We start from the raw sequence: 25,383 nt of genomic DNA on the forward strand, positions 1-25,383 counted from the left end.
AGCTATTAAATCAAGACATTAAATAAGTTACAACTAAGTAAAATGTTTGTTTTTAAAACTCTATATGCCCCCAACCTCCATATTGCAACTAGCCCTCTAATTTTTATATAGCATTTTCTTTCTAGTTGACTAACATAAACACATTTTATGTTGCCTGCATACACTCGACTGGTTATAATTAATTCTGTCCAACGCAACTGACTGATGATTTAGCACCCCACAAAACTCTTCAATTATTTATACAGCATTGTTTTATGTTTCTAATATTTTATAATGTTATAGTCTTTTGGGTGTAATAGTAAACAGCTTAATAGTATAGGTGATTGTAAAATTTGTACACAGTGTGCTATTAAGTAGCACTTAAATATGACAAGACATGTTTTATTAGGTCATTAACATACACCTTGGGTGAATATAGAATCATAATTTTACTTCCTAGGGCACACATTAATTAAAAAATAAAACATGCCCTGGAGTGTAGTCTTATGACTGTAATACAGCTAGTATATTTTGGCCAATTTTTTATTTTGTATCCTGCAGTGTGTTCTAAGCATAGGGGACCGCATGCTCAGACTATAATGTAGTTTCACAGTGCCACAAACTTCATTATTCTCTCACTGTAAACTTTGAAAGATTTGATTCTCTTGCTTTATAGCAATGTTTCTTAATCACTTGGATTTATGAGTTTTAACAGAAAATACTATAATTTCCACTTTTCCCCTCACTCTCTAGTTAAATTCCATCTTGCAGATGTACTCCTTTGCCTTCTGTGAGCTACTGTAGTAGACCTGAAAGCTCCTGAGGAACCAGGTACACTGTTGTGCACCTGTTACAGCGTCAAGGGCTCTGCTGAAGGGAAAATTGCACTCAGGTGCCTGGATGACGCCATTACAGTCACAGCTGCAGCAGGCGAGCTGTTAGATCTCCTTTTCTACATGCATTTATAGTTTCAAAACCTGTACTAACTCTATTCTTATTACAGTGCATCATGGGTTCCATGAAAACATGTTTGAATTGTGGAATGTTTGGCATTTAGAGATGTTTATGTCTTATGAAAGACGGCACGGACTTAAGCTGTGCCTCGTGGTTGTGCACTCGGATCACTGACCTGACTTTTACTCCCACGCACAGGATTGTGGATAATATGCCTGTCACGTGGTGCTATGAGGTTGAAGACAGTCAGAAGTTCTGTAATCCTGGATTTCCCATTGGCTGTTACATTACAGATAAAGGCCATGCAAAGGATGCCTGTGTTATCAGTGTAAGTGTGTGGTAAACTTTGCACTGCTTTTCTGAAGGAGACTTCAGTCTTTGAACAGAAGTGTCACAGAGACCGAATGTTAGATGCTCTCAGGTACATTACTTAGATTAATACTGTGCACATTTAGCTCTAGAAATGAAATCATTCAGATTTCAGTTCAAGATTTACAGTTTCTTATGGTAGGTTCTATGTGAAGGGCTAAGCCTTTGTTCTAAGTCAAAGGCTACACTGAGGGGCTGGAGGGACAGTTGTCCTCTTAAGAGCTTGTGGAGAGGACCTACGTCTGAGTCCCAGCACTCATGTCAGTTGGCTCACAGAAGCCCAGCACTCCAGTTCCAGGAGACCTGGTGTCAAGAGGACTGGTACTGAAGGCACACATAACTTATAACACCACAGTGCATTTATTTTAAAGGCTGAAGCCATGGTTCAGAGGTTAGCAGCATATACTGCTCTCCCAAGGAATACAGCTTCAGTTCCCAGTTGGTTTACAACCCTACAGCTCAAGAGAATCCCATGCCAGTTGCTTATCATACACAGACATGCACCCATGCAGATAATTAAAAATAATTCTTTAAAAGTTTTGAAGACAGGGTCTCAACCATGTAGCCTTAGCTGTCTTGGTACTCTCTGTGCAGACCAAACTGGTCTCAAACTCAAACTGTCTGTCTCCTGAGTGTTGGGGTTAAGGGCATGCACCACCATGGCCATGCTAAAAATACATCTTTTTTAAAGTTTTTTTTTTTTTTTTTTTTTTTTTTTTTTTTTTTTTGGTTTTTTGAGACAGGGTTTCTCTGTGTAGCCCTGGCTGTCCTGGAACTCACTCTGTAGACCAGACTGGCCTTGAACTCAGAAATCCGCCTGCCTCTGCCTCCCAAGTGAGGGGATTAAAGGCGTGCGCCACCACTACCTGGCTTTTTTTTATTATTATTATTAAAAAGTTAGATTCAGGGGCTGGAGAGATGGCCCAGCAGTTAAGAGCACTGGCTGCTCTTTCAGAAGTCCTGAGTTCAATTCCCAGCAACCACATGGTGACTCACAACCCTCTGTAATAGGATCCTGATACCCTCTTCTGGCATGTGGGTATACATGCAGATAGAGCACTCATATGAAATAAATAAACAAATCTTTTTTAAAAAAAAAAAACTACTTAAAGCATTTTTCTACTTTAGGGGGAAAAAAAAAGCTAGACACAGGGTCAGTGAGATGTTTCAGGAGGTAAAGGTACGTGATGACCTGGGTTCAGGTCCCAGGATCTCGTGGAGAAGGAGATGACTGACTCCCTGAGCTTGTCCTCTGGCCCCCATACATGTGTGCACACATACAAAATAAAAATACAGCCTGTAAAAAGTTACATCTGTAAACCTTGTTATAGAGAAAACATAAAAGTATTAAGGAAAAGTAAGAAAAACTTCTAAGAATAGGAGCAGCACTGCAGGAGAAATGTCTGACGCATAAATCGTAATTAAGAGCATGTAGACACTGGAGAGTTAGAAGGGTGTCTCTAAGTTTGTAAATTTGTATCGCAGAAATTTCAGAATACACTTTTTATCAAACCTGTTTTTCTTTGAAGCCTTGCTTTTATGTATGAAGAAAATGTTAGAAGAGACAATATAGAATTGTTATTAAGATCAACACATAATAGTCACTAATTTTGTATTACTTTGTTATTACTAATATTGGGCGTATAAGGTTTCCATATACCCAGGCAACCTGATTCACTCTCTCACTGATGTGATCTAAGTTAACATCATCTCCTTAGTTCATGAGCCCTCGTGTGAGAGTTGAGAAGCTTAGGTTGTTACTTGTAATCCTGAACAGTTTTACAAAATTTTAGAAAGGTTTGCTTAAATATGGGCAGTTTAACATATTTATAATGTCACTTCTTTTTTTTTTAACATATTTTAAGTAAAAGCTAGAAAATATTACTTAATCTTTTAAGCAGATATTTATTAATTTTATGAAAAAATTAAAACCTTGGCATTAATTTGGCTTATGAGGACCTCTACCTTAAAACTTAGCATTGTAATGGGGAAGAAATAAAATTCCATCTGAATTTAAGTGTCTATTTGTTACTATAGCAGTTTGTGGAACACTGTGCTTGGTTGTCCTGTAGCTGTGTTGTGTGTTTAACTAAGTTCTGTTTCACAGTCAGAATTCCACGAGAGAGACACTTTCTACATCTTCAATCATGTTGACATCAAGATATATTATCATGTTGTTGAAACTGGGTCTATGGGAGCAAGATTAGTGGCTGCTAAACTTGAACCAAAAAGGTAAATATAGAAGAAGGTTTAAAACAACAAACAACCCTATTGCAGCCAGGTGTGGTGGCTCATACTTACAATCCTAGCACTTGGGGAGCCTGAGGCAGGAGGATTACAGTGAGTACAAGGCTGGCCTAGGTTACATTGTGAGTTCCAAGCTAGCCTGCCCCAAAGAGTGAGATTATGTACCTCAACCCTCCTAATAAACAAATATAAGTAAAACCTAGGTCCAAAGGGGAAGTGTATTTTGAGATTAAGTAGTTTATTACTTAACCATAATTCTGACATTTGCAGATTAATTACAGTGAAAACTCCTGTCAGTGAGTGAAGTTTGTGTGGTTGGTTTGGTTTGTAGGCTGCTCAGAGACAGCAGTGGTTCGTTTCTGTAATGGGAGTGGTCAGATTGCCTTGCCTTTGCATTTTGCTTTGTTTTCCATTCAGGAATTTTCACAGCCTTTTGGTTTGTTATAGGCACAATGTCTCCTTTGTAGTGGAAAGAACATCTTTTCATCAACAGGTGGCTTTGCTGCTCAGAGGCTCATGTGGCTGTTGGTCCTGTCATTTTAAAGTCTCCATGCCAGGGAGACTTTTTGCAAAGGCATCTTTTGAGGTTGTCAAGGTGTTTTCTTGAAAATACCTGTTTTGAGCCAGGCCTGTTGGAGCCTGCTGTTTCCAGCACTCAGGACACAGAGGCAGGCAGATCTCTGAGTTCCAAGACAACCAAAGCTACACAGAGAACCCCTGTTGTGAGAGGTGGGAGGGAGGAGGCAGATAGACGAGAATGAACTTGTTTTGGTTGTGGGTTGTATTTTTTCCACTTTTTTTGCCACCGAATTAGCCATGCTACATTCCACATTACTGGTGTACATGACATACTAAGATGACAATTAAATTAAACTCCCTCTGTGGTTTCATAAGATTGACTGGGTGCAGTGGTGTATGCCTGTAGTCCCAGCAGGAGGGTCTTTGAGTCCAGACATGAAGCCCAGAATAAGCAGCATGGCGAGACCCTATCTTAAAGGAGGAGTGGGCTTCAGTGTTCTTTTAAATGCAGCGGTCAGACTTTTTGCTTATAGTTGAGTATGTAACTAATCATTTCTGTGACATAAATGTTTATGTTACGAAGTGTGACATGAGGACCAGGGAGATGACTCTGCTGTAAATCTGTTTTCCAAGTAACCCTCAGTTCAAGCCTCTTACCCCACAGTAGGAGGAGAGGCCCAGTGCCTCAAGGGCCCCACAGCCACTGTACAAGTGCATGCACACACCCACACAGAGTCAGATTTGAGACAAATTTTGTAATGTGGTTTGAATGTTGTCACTTTTAATGTTTAGCTGCATTGTAAAATATAGAGAAAATTTATGACCTGTATTTTACCTCATTTTCTAAACTGAACTTTTTTATTATCTTGCCAAAATGTATCTTCCCACAGCTTCAAGCATACCCACATAGATAAACCAGACTGCTCTGGACCTGCCATGGATATAAGCAACAAGGCTTCAGGAGAGATCAAAATTGCCTATACTTATTCTATTAGTTTTGAGGTGAGTTTGTTTTTTAATGTTCAGTATAATTCAGACATTGATTTTAAACATGTAGAACTTAATCTAATTAAAAATACTAATGATCAAGTCTATCAAGTACATAAGCTTTTAATGAGCTGCTTTTTAAAACAGCCTGTCAATGCACCAAACAACATAATCATTCCTAAAACTAAGTCGTAATCGAGGTGAAAAAAATGCATAATTTGAAGAATTGTGCTTCGTGTGTTACAACCGAGAGATAGCATATGAGACAAGCTGCAGGAATCGACAGAGGTGGTGATATGAAATGTCAGACATGCCAGAAGTCATGGAAAACACCATCATTTTTTGCAATCAGCATGAGGGTATCAGTTTAAATGGAGAGTTTCATGTTGGTTTTCTTAAAATATTAAGAAATGTTTTTTTGTTAATAGAGAAGTCGCTTAGGAAAGAAAACATGATCATCAAAAGTGTGGGGCGTGTTCCATCTCTGCTTTAAAGGTTTTGCCTTGACTTAGCTAATATTGTTGTGATGTCTAGTGTCCCCTGTGTAGTATTTAAATTTCCAGGCAAACATGTGAACAGTGTGTGTCTGTAGGTGAGACTAAGTAGCATTTTCCAGATGTCCCTTGCATCTGGATTATAACTGAGCTTTACTGGTCATCCCATGGCTACAATGTCGAGAAGAGCTCATTCTGTTTGGTTATTTTCTCAAATTAAATATAGCTCTAAGTTTTGGTATTGAAAATCTACTTGTACTAGCTATAATTTAGAGCTGAACTTTTAAAAACCACAAACATGTAAGAATTGCTCTAACTGTTGCCAGGCCTCTTGGGATTGATTGGGTTTTTGTTGTTGTTGGGTTTTTTGTTGTTTGTTTTGTTTAATTTACTTCTTAGTTTCATTCTGATTTGCACTAGACTTGCATAAATATGAAACTACCTCATTCTCACTAGTAATCCAGATATTACTGTTAAGATTAGAGGTGTTGACTGAATAGGAGTGGCCTGTTGAAGAGAATTTTCTTATGTACTTGGTCAGAAGATGCTCAGAGTTTCTTTTATCCCTCTCCAGGAAGAGAAAAACATCAGATGGGCGTCTAGGTGGGACTATATTCTGGAGTCTATGCCTCACACCCATATTCAGTGGTTTAGGTAAGAGTGCAGTTTGTGTGCCTTTGGCTTTCCGCTTGCTCTGCCTTGTCCCTGTGAGCATTTCCTCTCACTCTGACCCTGTTCAGTGAGTTCAGTAGCCCAGACCACAGTTCAGATCCTGATTAAGCCAGTGGTTCTCAATCTTCCTAATGCAGTGTTCCTTTAATGCAATTCTTCATGTTTCGGTCCTCCCCCCCCCCCCCGTTATAAAATTATGTTTGTTGCTACTTCATAACTGTAATTTTGCTATGGTTATAAATTGTAATGTAAATGTTTTTAGAGAGGAGGGCTTATCAAAGGGGTCACGACCACAGGTTGAGAATCCATGCTTTAAGACATGAGGTGTTTGTCTGGGCAGGCCATCTATTTCTAAGTTTGTTTCTTAATCTAGAAATACTTTGATCATGGGAGGGAATGATGAAAGACTTAGAGGCTATGGGATAGACCGTCTGAGGATATTCCTGGCTGGAGTTCCTGTCAGAGTGTTCAGGAAGCTGCCATTGTTTTCTCCAGAGCTCATTCACTGTGCTGTCTCTCTCCTTTTCCTACTTTGCTAACTACCTTTTTGACATTCACTAGTTGACTGTATAAATTTGCCCATCATTAAGTGTCTTGAAGGTCCAAGCCAGCTCTTTGTTGCCTTGCTGTATGTATTGGAGTGGCTTGGAAACAGTAGTTAACCGAGTAAAGTTGATCACAGAAAAACCATTCTGATTCTAGACTAGACAACTTTAGGGGCTGTGGATATGTAGTTTAGTGGAAAGGGGCTTGCCTGGGGTGACCCTCAAATCAATCTGCAATGCCACATATGCACACACATAGTAATAGTGCCTCTGAGCACAGTGACTAGTGTTCCTGAGTGCCGGGGTTAGAGGCATGGCCCCGATTGAGCTGTTGTAACAGTCTTTTGATGCTGCTCTGTGACTAAGCTGCAGTTCCACTGTGATGTGCTTGTTCCCACAGCATAATGAACTCCTTGGTTATTGTCCTCTTCTTATCTGGAATGGTAGCTATGATTATGTTACGCACGCTACATAAAGATATTGCCAGATATAACCAGATGGACTCTACGGTGAGTGGAAACATCTCAATTAGTCTTTAGACACCACAGAGATTTCAGATGTGAAACCTTTTTCTAAGACAAGAATAGAAAATCCATAGACAAATAAATAAAATGAAGTCTGTACTTAATTGAACTGAGAGACACATTTGTCATGAACAAAACCACTTGGCCCCAAATTGATCTATAGTGAAGCAATTTTTGTAGAGATTAACTTAGTAAATGGAAACAGTTCAGAGAGAGAGATGTAGGAGGAGTTGGCAAGGAAACACTCTCTGTGTGTAAGAAGTCTAAACTGAGGGCTTAAAGGGTATAAACATGGATAAGACAGATTATTCCATGAATGGTACTAGAATAAAGTAAATACTCATCTGGAAAGAAAAGTTAACTGGGCAAAGGATATAAGAGAAATACGAGTCCATATCAAAACATGAGGTATCTCATCTAGTAGACCGCTGAGTGTGTGTGTGTGTGTGTGACAGACCGAGTTAGGTGTCAGAACTCAACTGATGTCATTCCTAATAAGAAGAGTACACATTACAATTGTTTATTCACTTGGCTCTATCCCTGTGTGGGGTGATTAAGAGAGCGTGCACACTTCAGATGGTCAGTGGAAATGCAGAGCAGTGCACCCTGTGGAAGGCACTTGGACAGTTTAAGTACTAGGCCTCCTTTTATGTTATAAATATCTGGGCACAGTGGATTTTATTGTTTGTTTGGTTTTTTTCAAACAGTAGTTATTTTATATTTGCTTAGAAATTATATAATTATAAGCAGTTAATAGGTAGCTGATTTTTAAAATTATGAAATAGCCATATAGTAGAATACTAAACATTTATTAACAACAATAAGCCAACTCAGAATACACAGTGAAAAGAAGCTTCAAAATTGTATTAGAATAAAGAAGCAAAGTTGAAAGGTGTAGGTGCGCATGTGCGCCCATGCAGAAGGTGTTGCAGATCTCCCCAAGATAGAAGGGAGTGGACAGGTACATTCAGGGGGTATTCAGGAACCAGGACAGAAGCAGGCCTATTTAGTATAACCATACAGGGACCAAGTAAAATGTTATGAATTGATAAGGAGATGGAGGGAAGTGTGGGTCCTGTGGCTATGTTATAATGTTGAAGCATGACAGAAGGATGACTCGAATTTTCATCTACTTAGGAGTGGGCTGGGGCAGACTCAGGAGACTAAGGATTCGCATAATTCTGTTTATTATGTCTATTAAAAACAACCATGTAGAGCTAGTAATTTAGTATATACGATATGATGGTGCAGTTTGGGCTGGCAGTACAAACAAGCTTACTACAGAGTTGAGAGGAATCCTGTGTCTGCATAGTTTCTCCAGGCTCGCTCTTGTCTTGACAGTGCCGAGGATCTTATGGAGGGAGGGCCTTGTGTGTGGTAGGCAGTTTTCCGATGACTGTAGACTTCAGTACATAACATTCCTTTAGAAACAGTTCTAGAAAGCTAAGACTCCATGTTTACATTAACATAAGTTTGAAAAAATATATAGCAACGTACTCAATGGTAAGCAAAAATGTTACCCTGTGACATGTTGAACTGGGGTGTTTTTGTCTTTGTTTTCTGTAGGAAGATGCCCAGGAAGAATTTGGCTGGAAACTAGTTCATGGGGATATATTCCGTCCTCCAAGAAAGGGGATGCTGCTGTCTGTCTTCCTAGGATCTGGAACACAGATTTTAATTATGACTTTTGTAACTCTGTGTAAGTTTTTAAAATGAAGATTAAGAAGAAAATACTTTTTCTAATAGTATTTGGAAAGGAGTTTTCCTTCCCAAAAGTAGCTTTACTGACTCTCAAATTGTGTGTGCTTTGGCTCTTGAGAGTCTAGGATGCAGGTTAGATTCCCAGAGGCTGGCTGGGTATCTCCCTCCATGCAGCACCTAGTCGACTAAGCCTTTGTAGTGCTGGAACTGGGCTACAGAGATGCAGGCAGGGCCTTGTAGACCCACCTAGAGCCAGTGCCACTCAGTTTGGCTTTCCTCCTGAGGAAAGAGCAGTCAGCTAAGAGTCTCTGTTATCAGTAACATCCAGAGTAGAAAAGAAAAGGAACTAAAGGGGAGACAGGAAGTTTCTGTACTGTTTTCTCATGTAGAAGATTTAGGAAGTAAGACTTCTTTTTTCTAGCAATGTTCCATAACTATGGGGTCTCTTTGAACCACCTGAGAATCTTGAGAGATTTTATTGCAGAAAGTTTTATCAGTGAAATAGATCTTTAGGGGGACTGGTCACTCTGAGACTCCTCCCTGAGGCAGCATTGACTCCAGTTTCTTTCCCTGTTCTTTTCTGTAAGAGAAACTGTTTATGAATAAACTTTCTGCATTATGTATATATTTTTAAACCATGGTTTTCCCTGTTGGGTCCAGCTACTAGTGAAAAGTAGCGAGTGTTACTGAGAGAATCCACAGAAGAGCTTTTCAAGTTTTTCTAGGGAACATACGCTCTTGTTTGGATAAAGGTCAAATATATAATAGAGTATGTAGTCTTTTGTTTAGCTTTACTTTTTTGAGACAAAGAGACTATATCCTGAGCTAGCTTGGAATCCTAGTGTGTAGACTAGGCTGCCCTCAAACTCACAGTGGTTTCCCAGTTCCTGCCTCCTAGTGCTAGGATACAGTGCAAGCCACTGTGAACAGTGCTGGAGTTACTGTCTGTTAGTAAGATTATTGTATAATTTTATAACAGGAATTACTTATTTCTAAATGCCTGGCATCTGAGTAAGTTTGAAAGCCACAGTTCATACCTTTAGGCTTTACACTCAGGTTGCTAGGCTTGTTTTGAAGACCAGGTAGTACTTGCTGTTGTTATTTTAATGTGAGGGAGATAGGGGTAGGTCTATAAGAATATTAGACTAAAGCAGGAAGGAAGGCCTGGAGAATAAGTCCCTGAATAAGCCAGAGGCTTAGCTAGCATGATGCTACCAGAGAGCCAGATGGACTCAGCCCAGAATTAGCTCTCGAGTTCCACTCTAGCATTTATTAAGAACTGCCTAGATATAGACTCTTCTGGCCTCCCTCTAGAGATTCCCAATAAAGTTTCCTTTGTGCAGGATCACGTTCATGCAATGTGAAGTATTCTGTCATTTCACAAAAAGGAAGCCACGTGGTAACATTTACAACTGTGCATGCTTACTCCTTAGTTTTTGCATGTCTGGGATTCTTGTCCCCTGCCAATCGAGGAGCCCTGATGACATGTGCTGTGGTCTTGTGGGTGCTACTGGGCACACCTGCTGGCTATGTTGCTGCCAGATTCTACAAATGTAAGTAAAAGCCGTGGTGATTGGAATTGAGTCTGTCTCCATTGTGGTTCTGAACCTGGGTGGATGAGGGGCACAAGTAGGCACTCCCTGGATAGCTACCCAGAGGTTTCTGGAGACAAGCCTGAAGAGTGGTTTCTTTGTTATATGGGTGACTGTTCTAGATTTATCTCAAAAAGCTTTGACAGTGCATTTGCATAAATGGTTGTGATGCTGCTTATTGCTGTCCTCGTCCCCTTTTTCTTTTAAAGCTTTAGCTTTTTGGGCTAGGCAAAGCAGCATATCAGTTTAACATTCATAAACTAAACAAAGATGTCACTGTTTGGGGATCCCTGGAGGAAGTAATGTGTCATGTCATTCGTTGATGTGTCTTCTATGTATGTGAGTACACTGTTGTTCTCTTCAGACACACCAGCAGAGAGAATCAGATCCCATTACAGGTGGTTGTGAGCCACCATGTGGTTGCTGAGAATTGAACTCAGGACCTCTGGAAAACCAGTCAGTGCTCTTAACCACTGAGCCATCTCTCCAGCCCTGTGTCTTCCACTTACTCTTCAGAAGTAAAGCAGAGTTAGAGCCACGGGTGTAGTTGGTGGCTAGGGCTTAGTGTGAGAAAGCCAGAGAATAGCAGTTGACCTTGCTTAGTGTTTTTAGTTCCCTGTGGTCTACTGGTAGGAACAATATTTGAAGTGAAACACTGGAAAGTTGCCCGGGTAACCTTAAGATAGGGGTTGGGAAACCTCAGACTGAAGTAGGAATATTAGCTAGACTTGATCCCCTCAGGCCCAAGTTCTTTCTTACTCTTCTTGTTGTACTCTTTCCTGAAGGACATGGGATCAGTATGGCCATGTGTATTTTAATACATGAGATACAGTTGGTCTGCCTGTCGTGCCAGCCTTATTTTCAGCCACAGAGGCTTTCATTCGGTTCCTGAAGTGACTCTGCTCATTTATACCTCTCTCTCCATTCATATTACTCCCTCCTAGACCTTCTCCTACTAATGTCTCTCCACCCCTCACAAGTCCCTTCAGTCTTTAAGACTGGACCTGTCCATGCACCGTAGGCCGTTTAATAATGGGCATCATGGAGTATGTGCAAAAGTCACTTCCTCATGAGCTGCTCATTCTGCCTGACAAACATCTGGATTGTGGTACTTGGTTTTCTTTAAAGAAAAATCTGTGCTTACACCTGTTTTTTCTTCTTTAGCCTTTGGTGGTGAAAAGTGGAAAACAAATGTTTTATTGACATCATTTCTTTGTCCTGGGTAAGTGAATTTCTTAGTAATTCTTAATGATCATCTCTTATTCCCCCAACCTTTTCGGTCCCTTACATCTCTAAGTCAGGTACCTAAGAAAAGTTTTTGAAAAGTTATTAATATGAATCTTAGTAAACATGTGCTAAATGACACCATGCACCTTACATGGTGGAAAATCATTATAGCTTTTAGTGTCTGAGGGAGAGAACCTAGCACCTCCCTTGGCAAACGTTGCTCTGTCTCAGTCTGCCGCAATTGTTCTGACATGTTGCCATACAGGTTACGTTAAAGCTTTTGACCTGATGACAGGTTCCTCCCTGAAAGATGCCCAGGCAGGCCAGGGGTATTGCCAGTATTTTGGTATATTCCATTATCTATAGTGACATGCCCCAAAACTTAACAAACACCACAAATCAAAGCAACCTTAGCTTTCCTGAGGAGTGCTTCAGATCTCATCTAGTATCTTCCATAATCTCAGAATTTCTGTTACACAGAAATTGGCCACTGTACAGACAGTAACAATGAAGAGCACACAGTGAGGTTCTGACAGACAGGGCTGTTCACTGGCAGGCCAAAACCAGAAACCTGCTAATAACCAGTATCTTCATAGACCTGCATTGGAAGCAAATGCTCCCTTAAGAAGTGACCTGCTTACCAAGACTGTCCTGTCAGGCTCCGTGAGGACCTTGCCGTTCCGTCATCCCGAGTTTCTGACATGTCCTGTTGTCCCAGCTGATGTGTCTGTGCAGATGGTTCTTTAGCCTAGGAATGTGCTTAGCTCTCCTAGCTTGTGAAAAGAGCTTCCTTCCCTTGGGTCCCATGAGTGTCTTCCTTGCAAGTGACTGTTTTTTCCATCCCCAGCGAGAGTGTCTTGAGAAGACAGTCTCCACTCCTGTTCTCATTTGCTATGCACACACTTGGAGAGTAAACTGTCATGATACCGTTTCTCACTGGTTTGCTGAAATTTACAGTGACATTCCCATGTTCAGATCTGGAAACCATTGTCAGGGTTGTTGGTGTCTTCCTTTGTGGTCATCGTACCCCATCCTGCACAGGTCCTGCTCTAAGCCATTTCTAATAACCCTCCTGAGATTCATAAAGAGCGTGGCTTGCTGCAACTGCTCAAAGATTTTTTTTCTATGCTGGTGATCAAACCTATATCCATATATATGCTAAGTTTTGCATGTGGGGATGTAGGTTTGAACCCCAGAATAGAAAAACAGTGTAATGTATGTATTTCTAAAAAAATATATTGGGAAGCTTTGATCAGTTCCAGGGTAGCAGTACCATAGGAAGTGCTGTTCATCCGAGGCATGAGTTGCTAATTGAGAAATGTACTCAGAGCCTTGCTGAAAGTATAACTGCACACATTTAGATGTTTAAATTCATAAAAGCACAAGGGGGAGGGCCATGCTTAGCAGGAATTAGTGACTAGAGTATAGAAATAACGCACAAAACATGCAGCCCAAATGAACAGTGAGCAGGGGGCCTAGCCAGCAAGCGCAGGAGTGATACCAGAGCCAGCAAGTGCCAGATGCTCACTGCAGTTGTCCATAGGCATGCAAGTTTCAACAGATCTAACTGTGATGAAAGTGTGCAGAAAGGCAGCTCTCATCAGCTGCTGGTTGGAGTTTAAATTGGACAAAGCAGCCAAAAAAGCAATTTTGTAGTTTGTAGTAAAGTTTTAAATTATGTGTAACCTGTGACTTAGAAATTCTACCTCCTTTTTTATTCTCTACCTAAGTCACTAAAGCTGTAACACAAATCACAGGACACTATCCCTGCTTCAATTGTGTTTGACCATGTCTTTTAGGATTGTGTTTGCTGACTTCTTTATCATGAATCTAATCCTCTGGGGAGAAGGCTCTTCAGCAGCCATTCCTTTTGGCACTCTGGTTGCCATCTTGGCCCTCTGGTTCTGCATATCTGTGCCTTTGACGTTTATTGGTGCATACTTTGGCTTTAAGAAGAATGTAAGTTCATAAGCGCTAACTTATTTCAGGGGGCTTAGCTGATTAAGTTAATATATTCCACCTTAAAAGATGCTATTAAAATGTCATAAGATATAAACTTACCTTTAAGATTGGGGCTTCAAAACCAGTTCACAAAGTAATAGTGTTAGGAGTGTTGGGGTTTTAAAGACAAGGTCTCTGTATCCTGATTTTTTTTTTTTTCACTTCCACCTTCAGAATTCTGAGGACAGGCATGCACCACCACACCTGAAATATGTTTCTTTGGTTTTATTTTTTGTTTGTAGTATTTTCTCCTTATGTTCTTAAGCCAGTGAATTGGGGGGGGAGGGTAGGGAAGGTATTCTTGCCCATTTCCCAGTATAAAAAAATTTTTTTAAATTGCAGGACCAAGTAATATCTTTCAATAAGTATATAGTTAAACTGAAAACCCTGAAAATCCAGAGTTTGCCTTGTTAATGCCACACTATGTTCTATTTCTTGCTTTGTGTAAAGCTGTTAGTCAGTAGATGACTACTAGAGAAAACTTTGCCCTGTTCCAGAAGGCTGACCAAGTATTTTACCGATCAATGTCTCAGTCATTGCTTCCAGTTACATGTTTTAATTTGATGACTTAAGTAAACTTTCAGTGTCCAATCCAGTTATTATTAATATAGAAACTAAGAAAAACTGCACAATATATTAACAGCTAATTATAGATCCTTTTTCCCCCCTCTTTTGGCTGCAGGCCATTGAACACCCAGTTCGAACCAATCAGATCCCTCGTCAGATTCCTGAGCAGTCGTTCTACACAAAGCCTTTGCCTGGCATCATCATGGGGGGCATTTTGCCTTTTGGCTGCATCTTTATACAGCTTTTCTTCATTCTGAATAGCATTTGGTAAGCTGAAGACAAAGACCTCTTATCCTCATTACCATTGTGTGTACGTAGAGCCGCTGTTGAGTTTTACAGAAGTAAAGGTCAGGTTCTCTCTCTGGGAAAAAGTAGGTAATGATAATAGCTAGCACTCATTGAAGGCTTTGTTTCTTCTTGTTGTTAGTTCTTTCATAGCTTTCAGGATTCTGTCCTCATCTTCCAGAGGGGAAAAATGAGTATTTGGAGGTTGAGTGATTATATCAGCCCAAGCTTTGCCACCCCATGTTCTTAAGTAGCTGTACTGCTGCAGAGAGAAGCAGCTGATAGCTCATTGGAGGAGGTTAGAAGTTGGAAAGAAGGCTGTTTTCCATGACCTGGAAGGTTTATACAATCACCCAGCGCCTGTGTTCACTGTTTCTCATTCCTGTGTGAAAGTCTTTTTTGAAGTAGAGCTTCTCTATGTATCCCCGCTGGCCTGGAACTTGCTCTGTAAACCAGGCTAGGCTTGAACTCACAGAGATCCTCTGCCTCTGCTTTCCAAGTGACGAGTAAAAAAAAAAAAAGTATGTGCTACCACACTAGGAAGAACTGTTGTAGTTTGAGCCTCTCTGTTGTATAGTGTTTAACTAGGGGTGGGTAGTTTATTATAATCACCTTCAATCATATGGACATGTACTACAGTTGTGTCAAGATCTCAGGTAGCTTGAACTTGGAATAATTATGAGCTTTGTAAACGTTTAGAATATCTTTCTTCCCCAGTTATTTTAGTAGTTTTCCAAATTCTAAAACCTTATACACTAATTTGGTTTCTTTCCTACTTTAAACTGTCTTTCCATTGTGTTTTTTTTTTTTTTAACACTTCTGACTCAACTAGCAGGTAAACAGGGTTGCTATATTTTCCTGAATAGTAATTTCAGGGTCTACCTCAACAGGAGGCTAAAATGTGACGGCACCACCACCTTATCCTTCCTTGTCTCAGCCCTCTTCGTCATCAAAAGAGAAGAAAAAAGAAAACCCTTCCTAGTTGACAGCAGAATGAACAATATGTCATTTATTGTGTCGAAATATTTATATCACTGTGTCCTGACATGTTTGATTACAGGTCCCACCAGATGTATTACATGTTTGGTTTCCTGTTTCTGGTGTTTATCATTTTGGTTATTACCTGTTCCGAAGCAACTATACTTCTTTGCTACTTTCACCTATGTGCAGAGGTATGTATTAGCACTGTTCAATGTTAATTTATAGGTAGTATTATAACAGTATTTTTCTACATATATGTTTATTATCAAAGAAATTGGCTTTTATCCACAATCAAAAGACTTTTAAAATTATTTTATTTGTTTACATTCCAGTCATTGCTCCCTCCCCACCCCCACCCCCACCCCCTGTTCCTCATCCCATTCCAAAAGAAGACTTCTTTAGGATTGAATCAAGGTCATATTCTTGTTCATTGTATTTATTTAAAGATTATCAGTGAAGATTTTAGAATGCTGATTTCCCAAAAATAGTATATTGTACTGAATTTTCACTGCTTTTTAATGACTGATTTGAAATTAATATTCTTATAGGTATTTCTAGGTTATAAAAAGTTGGTAAAAATAGATAGTTGGGGACTGGAAAGATGGCCCACTGGGATGTTATGTCCTCTTCTGGCCTCCTTAGACACCTGCACACAGGTGGAAAAGATTCAGACAGGTAGGCGCGCACACACACACACACACACACACACACAATATATCTCTAAAAAAGGTAAGCAAAGTTCATTGAAAAGTTTCAATGGTTGCATTGCAATGAGCTATAGTTTATGGCAACGCCACAGTGATAACATTGCGGTACCAGAGATGGAGTGTCCAGACTTGCAGCTCCGTGTCATGAACAAAGCTCAAGAACCATCGTTTCAGTTCCTCGTATTGTCTCCCCTCTTGAGTCTACCATTTTTAAAGGGCTGCCGGTGTGACTATCCTTGTAGCTCACAGCCACAGCTTTGACGTGCTGTCAGATCATCAAGTCTATTCTTTCTTCTCTACAGATAAAATCTGTGAGACTGAGTTGGTTTTCTGCTTTGTTTGCAGGGGTTTGTTTTTGCTGCTGTTGTTTGCTTCTTGGATTTGGTTTTATTTTACATTTAAGTTAAATTTACACTTTAAAGTTAAAAAAATGACTGTCACTTAACATGTTTTGTGCAACTCTCTTGTCTGATTCTGAAATAATTTCACTCTCTCCTCATAGAAACCCCATAAGCAGTGACTGTCTGTTTCCCTTTTACCTTGACCCTGGCAAGCCTTAGTCTGCTTTCTGTCTTTAAAAGAGAGGAGCACACGGAAGCACGTGTCTGTGATCCCAGAACTCAGAGGTTGAGGCAGGAGGAGTCAAGAGTTGAAAGCCAGCCTGAGCTACAAAGTGAGATCTCTTTAAGCAGAAAAGATTCTGGAGCCATAGAGATGGCTCAGCCTGATGACTTGCGTTCAGTTCCTGAAACACCAGTCGTTACTTGGAAAAGCAAACCCACTCCACACAGTTGTCCTCTGATCTCTACACATGTGCTTTAGCACATCCAGGTCCCCACACACAACCAGACATGTGCAGTAATTATACTGAATTAAAAAAAAATAATAATAAAAAGCATAGGATATACTTTTAAGGGTTCTACTGTAGCATATTTCAGTTCTTTTGTGATGGGATAATATTTTGTTGTGTATGTGTGATATTCGTGCACACATTTATCCACTGACGGGCATGTGAGTCTTTTCTACCCCGTAGCTGTTATAAATGATGCTTCTGTGAATACCCACCAAGTGTTTAAATGAGTTTTAGTTCCTTTTGGATGCTCTTTTGGGTTGCTTTTGATTCTTTGCTTCAAGTCCTGAGGGCTGCATTTTATGTTTCCACCAGCAATGTACACTTTTTTGTTCTCTAAATCTTCATCAGCTCTTATTTCTCTGTCTCCTTGGCTCCTTGCTGAGGCTGTGTAGTGATCATGTAGTGCTAGCTCACTTTGATCTGTGTGTTCAGTGACTGATGGTGTTGAGCATCTTACATAGGGAACACTTTGTCTTTGGTTCCTGCTTTTAAATCGGACTGGTTGTCTTGTATATGTTCTGGACACGAGGCCTTTTTTCTGATAGTGTCTTCCATACAGTACTGCTTCTCGCTTTCCTGATTTCCTTCCCAGAGCAGCCATTAGTTTTCCAGGTTAGCTCACCTGATGTTTGCAGATACATATTCATGCCTTCTGTCACTCCCCGGCCTAATCCCTGGACAAGGCTAGCCTGTGAACTCTGAGGACTAGAACTTAGCCTGTGCCAGCTGAGCCCCTGGACCTTTTCACACCGTTGTTAGTGTCTGCATTGGTCCAGGTTCTTGTGGAGAATGCTAGCATCTTACTTGTTAAGTTTTCTAGCTTAAGACAAAGTATGTCTTCTCTGTCTGTGTAGGTTTCTGTCTTTTGTCTCGATGCTTAAACTTTTTGTCATGTAAATGTTTCAGATCATTGGCAAAAAAGTACTTAGGTATTTTTGTGTCCCTTTTGAGTTTGTCCTTGGTTGGAATATAGAAACACACCTGGGCTGAACTATCGCTCTGACATAGAGTGTGCACCTAGTATGTAGAAGCCCTGGCCTGATTCAATTGTCAGTACCACACACACGTGTGCATTCTTGCCCTTGCCTGGCTTTGCGTGTAAGTGTTAATTCTCTAAAACATGGATGGACTCATCAGTTAGCTACAGTAGGGGTTTATTTATGTATGTTTTTTTCCTGATCTTGTTTTGCTTATTTTGTTTATGATGGTTTTGCTTTTTGTTTTTTGACATTATCTCACTATAGCCCAGGCTAGCCTGGATGCACCATGTAGTGAAGCTGGCCTTAGCCTCCTAGGTGTTGGGATTATAGATGTACTCAGCTGCTTGCTTTTTAAAGTATGGTATTTTTTTGCATATTCCCAAATTGTAGCAGAGATTGGGAAGTTTCCTCTTTCTTTTTTTTAAAAAAGATGTTCTGCTGTGCTAAAATCCACTTTATGTAAAAGGCAAGAATAGCTGTGTCTTAATCACCTACCTCGTTGAAATTATGTGAGTCGTAATTGGAAGTAAATCCCAACCAGGCCTTGATAGAAAATTGCTGTCATGTAGAGTTGACTGAACTTTAATACAATGAATATTAATTTTGAATCATCTAAGGGTTTTGTACATTGCTTTTCCTTCAGAATCATAACCTTTCAAGTATAGTCTGATCTTTTATTAATCATAAATTATTGAATATTTTCTCAGACCTTTAGTCAGATTTTAGGTAGCTATGCAACAAATAGAAGTGTGCCTCTTAGCACCTTTAATGAAGTGGGAAATGCAGCGTTCAGTTGGCCAGTACCTAGAACTGTGCAGAAATTAAGTTGGAGCTCCTGAGTGATGACTCAGCTCCGTGCTACCTGCGTCGGGAAGTAACTCTGACCCTGTCCTTCCCCACTAGGATTACCATTGGCAGTGGCGTTCCTTCCTTACCAGCGGCTTCACAGCTGTTTACTTCCTGATATACGCCATACACTACTTCTTCTCCAAACTGCAGATCACGGGGACAGCAAGTACAATCCTGTACTTCGGTTATACTATGATAATGGTTTTGATCTTCTTCCTTTTTACAGGTAAGATGTAAATTATTCCTGGTAAGTTTTCCATAAATGTATTTTTCCCTTATGAATGTTTCTGCTACCCACTGCCCCTTTATGGAATCATCAGCCCAGCTCAGCATTATTTGTTATGTCCACGTGTAGTTGCGGCTTAGGAAAGTGAAAATGCAAAAAACGGAATCAAAGTCACACATCATCAGGACAGCTTAGCTGTGTGTCTTGGTGCCCTGTGATAGCTTAGATCCCAGCCCTGAGGCTGCTGCGTTACCTAGAGAGCAGCACTGCTCTCCGTGTACTAGGGCGCTTTGCTCTGTAGAAGGGATCTGGTTATGGGCTTTTTAATCCAAGTGAGCTGAGCCTATGTGTGCTTGAGAATTCCAAACCAACCCCTTTTTATTTAAAGCCAATTTGTTTACATAGCAGAAATAACTCCCTGTAATCTAAGAAAAGGTCCCTTTTGGAATGGGTGCTGTGTTCCGTAGGCTTCAGGGCAGTGATGAATGCTCTGTTGTCACCATTTGGTCTATGACATGAAGCCTGACCTCTCTCAAGTCTTTTCCTGATCCAAAAGGTGATCTTGAGCCCTTCCACTAGCACACAGCCCACACATAACCAGTTCTCAACACATTCCAGTGGAAGGATGCATATATCACATGAATAACCTCCCAGATCTGTCCCCAATACTGTGTATAGATTTAGAAAATCTTGAGTACTTTTTTTTGTGTATTACATTTAAAATAATGATGAAAACCAGAAGGGATATGAAGCAGAAGCTGCTCACAGGGGCACATGGGTCCTTGTATATATAGATCTGTACCCTACATGTTGGGCATTTCCCAGAGTTTTTTCCTAAGCATTTCCTAAGGAAAATAGTTTGTTAAACAGGTTTACAGTGTTTACAGTATGCTGGCAGTTTTACAGTGTATATACATGCTCCTGCAGAGCAGAGTCTGAGTTGATGCTTACTAAGCTCAAGTGTGGTTTAAGCTTTTCCACTGGAGGACATTTCCATGCCCCCTGCTTTACAGCTTTAAAGTGGGTATACAAATTAAACACTTGCTGATTAATAATAAAGAACATTATTTTAAAATAATTGTTTGGTGTATAATTTAACCATTTATTAAAGATTAAACAACTTTGCAGAGACCAGAGAGATTGCTCTGTGGTTAAAAAGTATGTACTACTCTTCAGAGGACCTGAGTTTAGATCCTGGAACCCATGTTAGGTGACTCACAACCACCTGCAATTGTAGCCCTGACTTCCCCTGTCATAGGGCATCTGTGCATACCCATGCATAAACACGTGATCTTAAAAATAATAAAATGGAATCTTTAAAAATTGATTGACTAGATGTGCTTGTTTGTCTAACATGCTGTAATCCTAAGATCCACTTACATGATATATGATGAGAAATAATGGTTAGAAAAGAGTAAAGGTCTTTGTTTTCCACAACAAAATAACTGTTACATACATTAAAGGCACTGTAGTTCATGACTGCTGGAATCTGGAATCTGAGCTGGGTGTCTGAGGCAGTGTTGACTGGTGGTCTGTGGCATGTGTGATGCTGTGAGCATGCTCTGTGTTCAAGGCTGCAGTGAGTGTGGTGCAGCACAGATGAGTGCTGCTGGAACAGCTCAGATTCATCACGTGTTGATCCTGAAGTAATTGTTCATTAGACATTACTGTTGCCAGATTTTTCATACTGCCATTTCAATTGCACTATTCCACATAGAAGTTGTTCTCAACTTTCCTAATGTTGTCACCCCTTAATACAGTCCCTCATGTTATGGTGATCCTCAACCATAAAAGTATTTCATAGCTACTCATAACTAATTTTTCTCTGTTATGAATAATAATGTAAATATCTGATATGTAGGATATCTCATGTGACCCAAAGAAGTCACAATTCATAGGTTTAGAACCACTGCTGTATATAGTCACAGCTGTTAAAGAGCTTTTGTTGTGGCTGTTGAAGTACCTCAGGGTAAAACCCTTGGGCTCAAACCTGACAGCCTAAGTCTGATCCTCAGAACCAGTGAGGAAGGAGAAAACTCACTCTGCTCTATGTTAAACACCCACACACATGGTCACAATAGACAAAATAGATTGGATTTTGGCCACACTTCTGACAAGACTCATTGAGCTTTGCGAGGCTGATGAAGGTAGCTTAAATGAGGGCACATGGTTTCCATGTAGTAGACCAATGGCGACATCTCTTTAATGTGGTTGGTCAGGAAATGGATTTACAGGCCTATAATCCTATCTACTTAGGAGTTCAGGACCCATCTGGATAACTTAGCAAGACTGTTAGGAGAAAAAAATGCTCTGTCTGTGTGTGTGTGTGTGTGTGTGTGTGTGTGTGTGTGTGTAGCTGAGAGTGCCGCCGAGTGGTAGAGTACGTGCTTGCTTATTTGAGAGGCTGTCTTCAAGCCCACTTCAACCACAAAAGAAGCAGTGGACTTAGACGTGTGGTTAACTTTCACCATGCACAGTGTTACGGCCGAGTGCTGTGCACTGCCTGCTTCTGTGCTGGGCGCTTTGTTCTTACCCTGCTTGCATCACTTGCATATATTGCAGAAACTTCTGGGTTCTCTTACTACACATTGAATACTACTAATTTCTAGCAACTATAGTTTGAAATATCCATCTAATTATCCTGTCAGTCTGTCTAGCAAAAAATGGTAGCAGTTCCATTTTGTGATTGAAAAAAAAATCTTAAATGGGAACCACAGTGTGACATGCTTTCATTTTTTAACTCAGTGATGCATGTAAGCAAAAAGAGCCAAGCAGTGGTGGCACACGCACGCCCTTGATCCTAGCACTCAGGAGGGAGAGGCGGGCTGATCTATAGAGTGAGATCCAGGATAGCCAGGGCTGCACAGAGAAACCCTGTCTCAGAAAAAAAAAAAAAGGAGGAGGGGTGGGGGTTAGATAATGTGTACTATGGAAAATTTGGATAATCTCATAAGAAATTCTAAATGTTTTTGTAAGGAATTTAAGTGGTTTTCTTCAAAACAGCTCACAGAGCTGTATTACATTCCTTTCCCACAAGAGTTTAAAAGAACTTTTAAAAGTTCTTTTAAAAGAACTGGTCATTTTACATGTGGGTTTGGTTGTTTTATCTCTTAATGTAAAGTAATGAACTTGTGTGTTTTCTTTTATAGGAACAATTGGCTTCTTTGCATGCTTTTGGTTTGTTACCAAAATATACAGTGTGGTGAAAGTGGACTGAAGAAGCCCAGTGTGTCCAGTTAAAACAGAAATAAACTAAATCTTCATCCACAAAGACCTGTTTTGTGACTACCTTGAGTTTTCTCAGACTTATTGGCCTAGTAATCCTTCAGAAACAACATACTTCCAAGTCCACCTCTCCCATGCACCTGCACCTACAAGATGTGTTTCAACACTAAAGCATTTGTATTGTGATTGGATTAAGTATATATTCAGTTGTTCTCAGTGAAGAGCAGATTTAAATATTATGTGCATTTGTAAATACGATAGCTATAAACTTTTCAATACTTCTAATGGCAGATTATAGGAGGCCATAATACTGATGAAAGACTGGACAGTTGATTGTAAATAGGATTTTCTAGACTCGGTAGGTGGAAAGAATTATTTTTCTTTGAAGGAAATAACTTTTTATCATGGTAATTTTGAAGGATGATTCCTATGACATGTTCATTGGGGGGAATGTGGCTTTTAAAAATCTTGTATTGGTTATAATTGTTCATATCTTCTTACTTTTCTGTGTTGACTTCATTATTCCCATGGTATTGGCCTTTTAAACTATGTGCCTCTGAGTCTTTGAATTTATAAATTTGTTATCTTAATAAATATTGTAAAAATGTCTTCATTGTATCACTCCCTGCATATTGAAGAAAACTCTGTGAATACAAATGTGTTGGCCACTATACTATTTTATTGGATGATATTGAATACTGTGGATACACACTTTCTGTTTCCACTTAAGTGAAACTGTCGGGCTTTGTCAAGTCTGAATTTTCACTCTGAAGGAATGATAAAAATTGTAGTCATGCCTGTCTGGTCAGATAAATGACACATTTAGAACTTAAATGCAGGCCTTATATTGTTACTATTAAAAATTTACACTGTAGACTTACGTTCCAAAGTGTAGTAATTTTTTAAGTCAGCAGGGTATAGGAGCACACCTTTGTAATACCTCTAATTTGGAAGGTGAGGCGTAAGGATGATGTGTGTCCCTCTGGGCTGCACAGTGAATTGGAGGCCCCCCTGGATTACAGACTCAACCCTGTCCTTGCACACAGCATGAGTTAGGCTCTCTGGTCTGCACATTAGCATTTGTTACCTCATGATTGCAGTGGGTTTCACAAATAATTCTTGTCCTAGATTAGGAGCTCACTAATAACTTTCTTACATCTGGCAAGTTTGAACCAGTTCATATGGAAAGCTGACAGATGACAGTGGTGTCAGACAGATCTTCATCAAAACACCTTTTATTGATGGCTTCACTTTCACCTGCTTACAAGAAAAGATCAGACACGTACTTTAAACTGAGCTAAGATTACCTCACATTGAAGAGATTTTCCACAACAGTTGGGCCAGGTGCACATTTGAATCCCAGCCTGGGAAAGTGAGGCACAGAACACTGGAGACAGGCTGGTCAGGGTTACTAATGTACAATATGTATATTGAGACCCTGTTTCACAACCAAGCAGCCTGTTGGTTTTGAGGCTCAGAGAAGCTTTAGTGTACTTAAAAGTTCTCAGTACTGCTCTCTTCTTTGCACTGTAACTGGTACCTTTGAATAGGCCAGTTGACCAAACCTGGCCTGATCTGCAAGCTCTCCATTCAGAAGCCAGGTTGATCTTAATTGGTGCAAAGTTTGCTTCAGCTTTGCTACAGTGAACAATCAGGATTCAATACAGTTGACTAGCTGTTTTGGTCTTCCTTTGTTCTTTATAAACCAGCCACATTCCACACACACACTCGAGGAAAGAAATGAAATACATAGGTCTAGTATCCTCTGTCTAGAGTGCTTGGGAACAGAATGTAAGTGTTGTAAAAGTTTGAAGTTCTGAGTTGGGGGTTGTGGGGAGCTTAATGGTGGAGTGCTTGCCCAACATGCACTGAGGCCCTCGTTTAGGTTCCTAGCATACACACACACACACTACACACATACACACATACAATTTGGAGTTTAGGTTTTCAGATTACAAATGTTTAACTCGTAAAAGTATTGCAAGAAAATTTGAAGGAGAAGAGATGGCTCACAACCACCTGTTGTAGATCCTTCCTCTGGCCTCTGCAGACACCTGCACTCATGCGCATAAACAGATAAATATAAACCTTTAAAAAAGTTAGAGGGTTGGTGGTGCTGGAGAGCTGGCTCCATGGTAAAAAGCACTGGCTGCTCTTCCAGAGGACTCAGTTTCAATTCCCAGCAACCACTATCAGTAAACTCCAGTTCCAGGGGATCTAACACCCTCACACAGACATACATGCAGTCAAAACACCAATGTACATAAAATAATTTGGGGGTGGGGAAGAAGGGCAGGCATGGTCAATCATGCTTGACCCAGCCATTGGGGAGTTGAAACAAAAGGATTCCTGTGAGATCAAGACCAGAATATGAGGTTGCATCATATATAGTCCTCTCTACCCTCCCAAACCACTGAGGGATCTTTGTGAAGAGAAGATGGCAAGGAACTAATGAAGGGCAGTGGGGAAAGCTGACTGCAGGGGTGAGCTGAAGATCTCCCTCTAAGGACCTGGTGACCGTGCTAGTGAACCCACATTACTTGTAGACCCTTTCTGGGTGGTGGGAGCCCCTGAGTTATCCTGTCTAAAAGCTTTTGTGAAGAGAACCACACATTTGTAAGGACCTGGGGACAGCTGAGTGAGGGGTGTTCCTGCTGGTATGCTTGCCGCATTCCTTTTTTTCTCCCTAGGTCTTCTCTAATGTAGCCATTTTGTGTGGCTGTCTGAGCACTGTTGTGAATCTTTGCAGTCCATCTTCATGCCCAGCATTGCGTGAAGTTTGCCAAATCTTTCAGGCTGTCTGCTGTCTCTCAGAGACTCTTCCTTGTCCCTCATTGTTTTCTTTGTCTTCAATGCTTTTCCTTGCTGTTTTGAAATATGCCTACTGTATTAGGGCTAG

At 40.3% G+C, this 25,383-nt stretch overlaps 1 protein-coding gene across 1 annotated transcript in view; it reads left to right on the forward strand.

The window, feature by feature from the left end:
* Nucleotides 1–23,363, forward strand: part of Tm9sf2 (transmembrane 9 superfamily member 2) — a 52,522-nt gene extending 29,159 nt beyond the window's left edge. Inside the window, exons 5-17 of the mRNA NM_080556.3 lie at nt 1,132–1,261; nt 3,410–3,534; nt 4,959–5,070; nt 6,124–6,203; nt 7,167–7,275; nt 8,857–8,989; nt 10,425–10,544; nt 11,748–11,805; nt 13,610–13,769; nt 14,494–14,645; nt 15,724–15,835; nt 19,088–19,259; nt 22,409–23,363. Coding sequence (NP_542123.3) covers nt 1,132–1,261; nt 3,410–3,534; nt 4,959–5,070; nt 6,124–6,203; nt 7,167–7,275; nt 8,857–8,989; nt 10,425–10,544; nt 11,748–11,805; nt 13,610–13,769; nt 14,494–14,645; nt 15,724–15,835; nt 19,088–19,259; nt 22,409–22,476 — 1,531 coding nt within the window. The 3' untranslated portion in view covers nt 22,477–23,363. The remainder of the gene's footprint in view (nt 1–1,131; nt 1,262–3,409; nt 3,535–4,958; nt 5,071–6,123; nt 6,204–7,166; nt 7,276–8,856; nt 8,990–10,424; nt 10,545–11,747; nt 11,806–13,609; nt 13,770–14,493; nt 14,646–15,723; nt 15,836–19,087; nt 19,260–22,408) is intronic.
* The last annotated feature ends 2,020 nt before the right edge of the window (nt 23,364–25,383 follow it).

The sequence above is a fragment of the Mus musculus genome, chromosome 14 (assembly GCF_000001635.26).
Source record: "Mus musculus strain C57BL/6J chromosome 14, GRCm38.p6 C57BL/6J".
Lineage (NCBI taxonomy): Eukaryota > Metazoa > Chordata > Mammalia > Rodentia > Muridae > Mus > Mus musculus.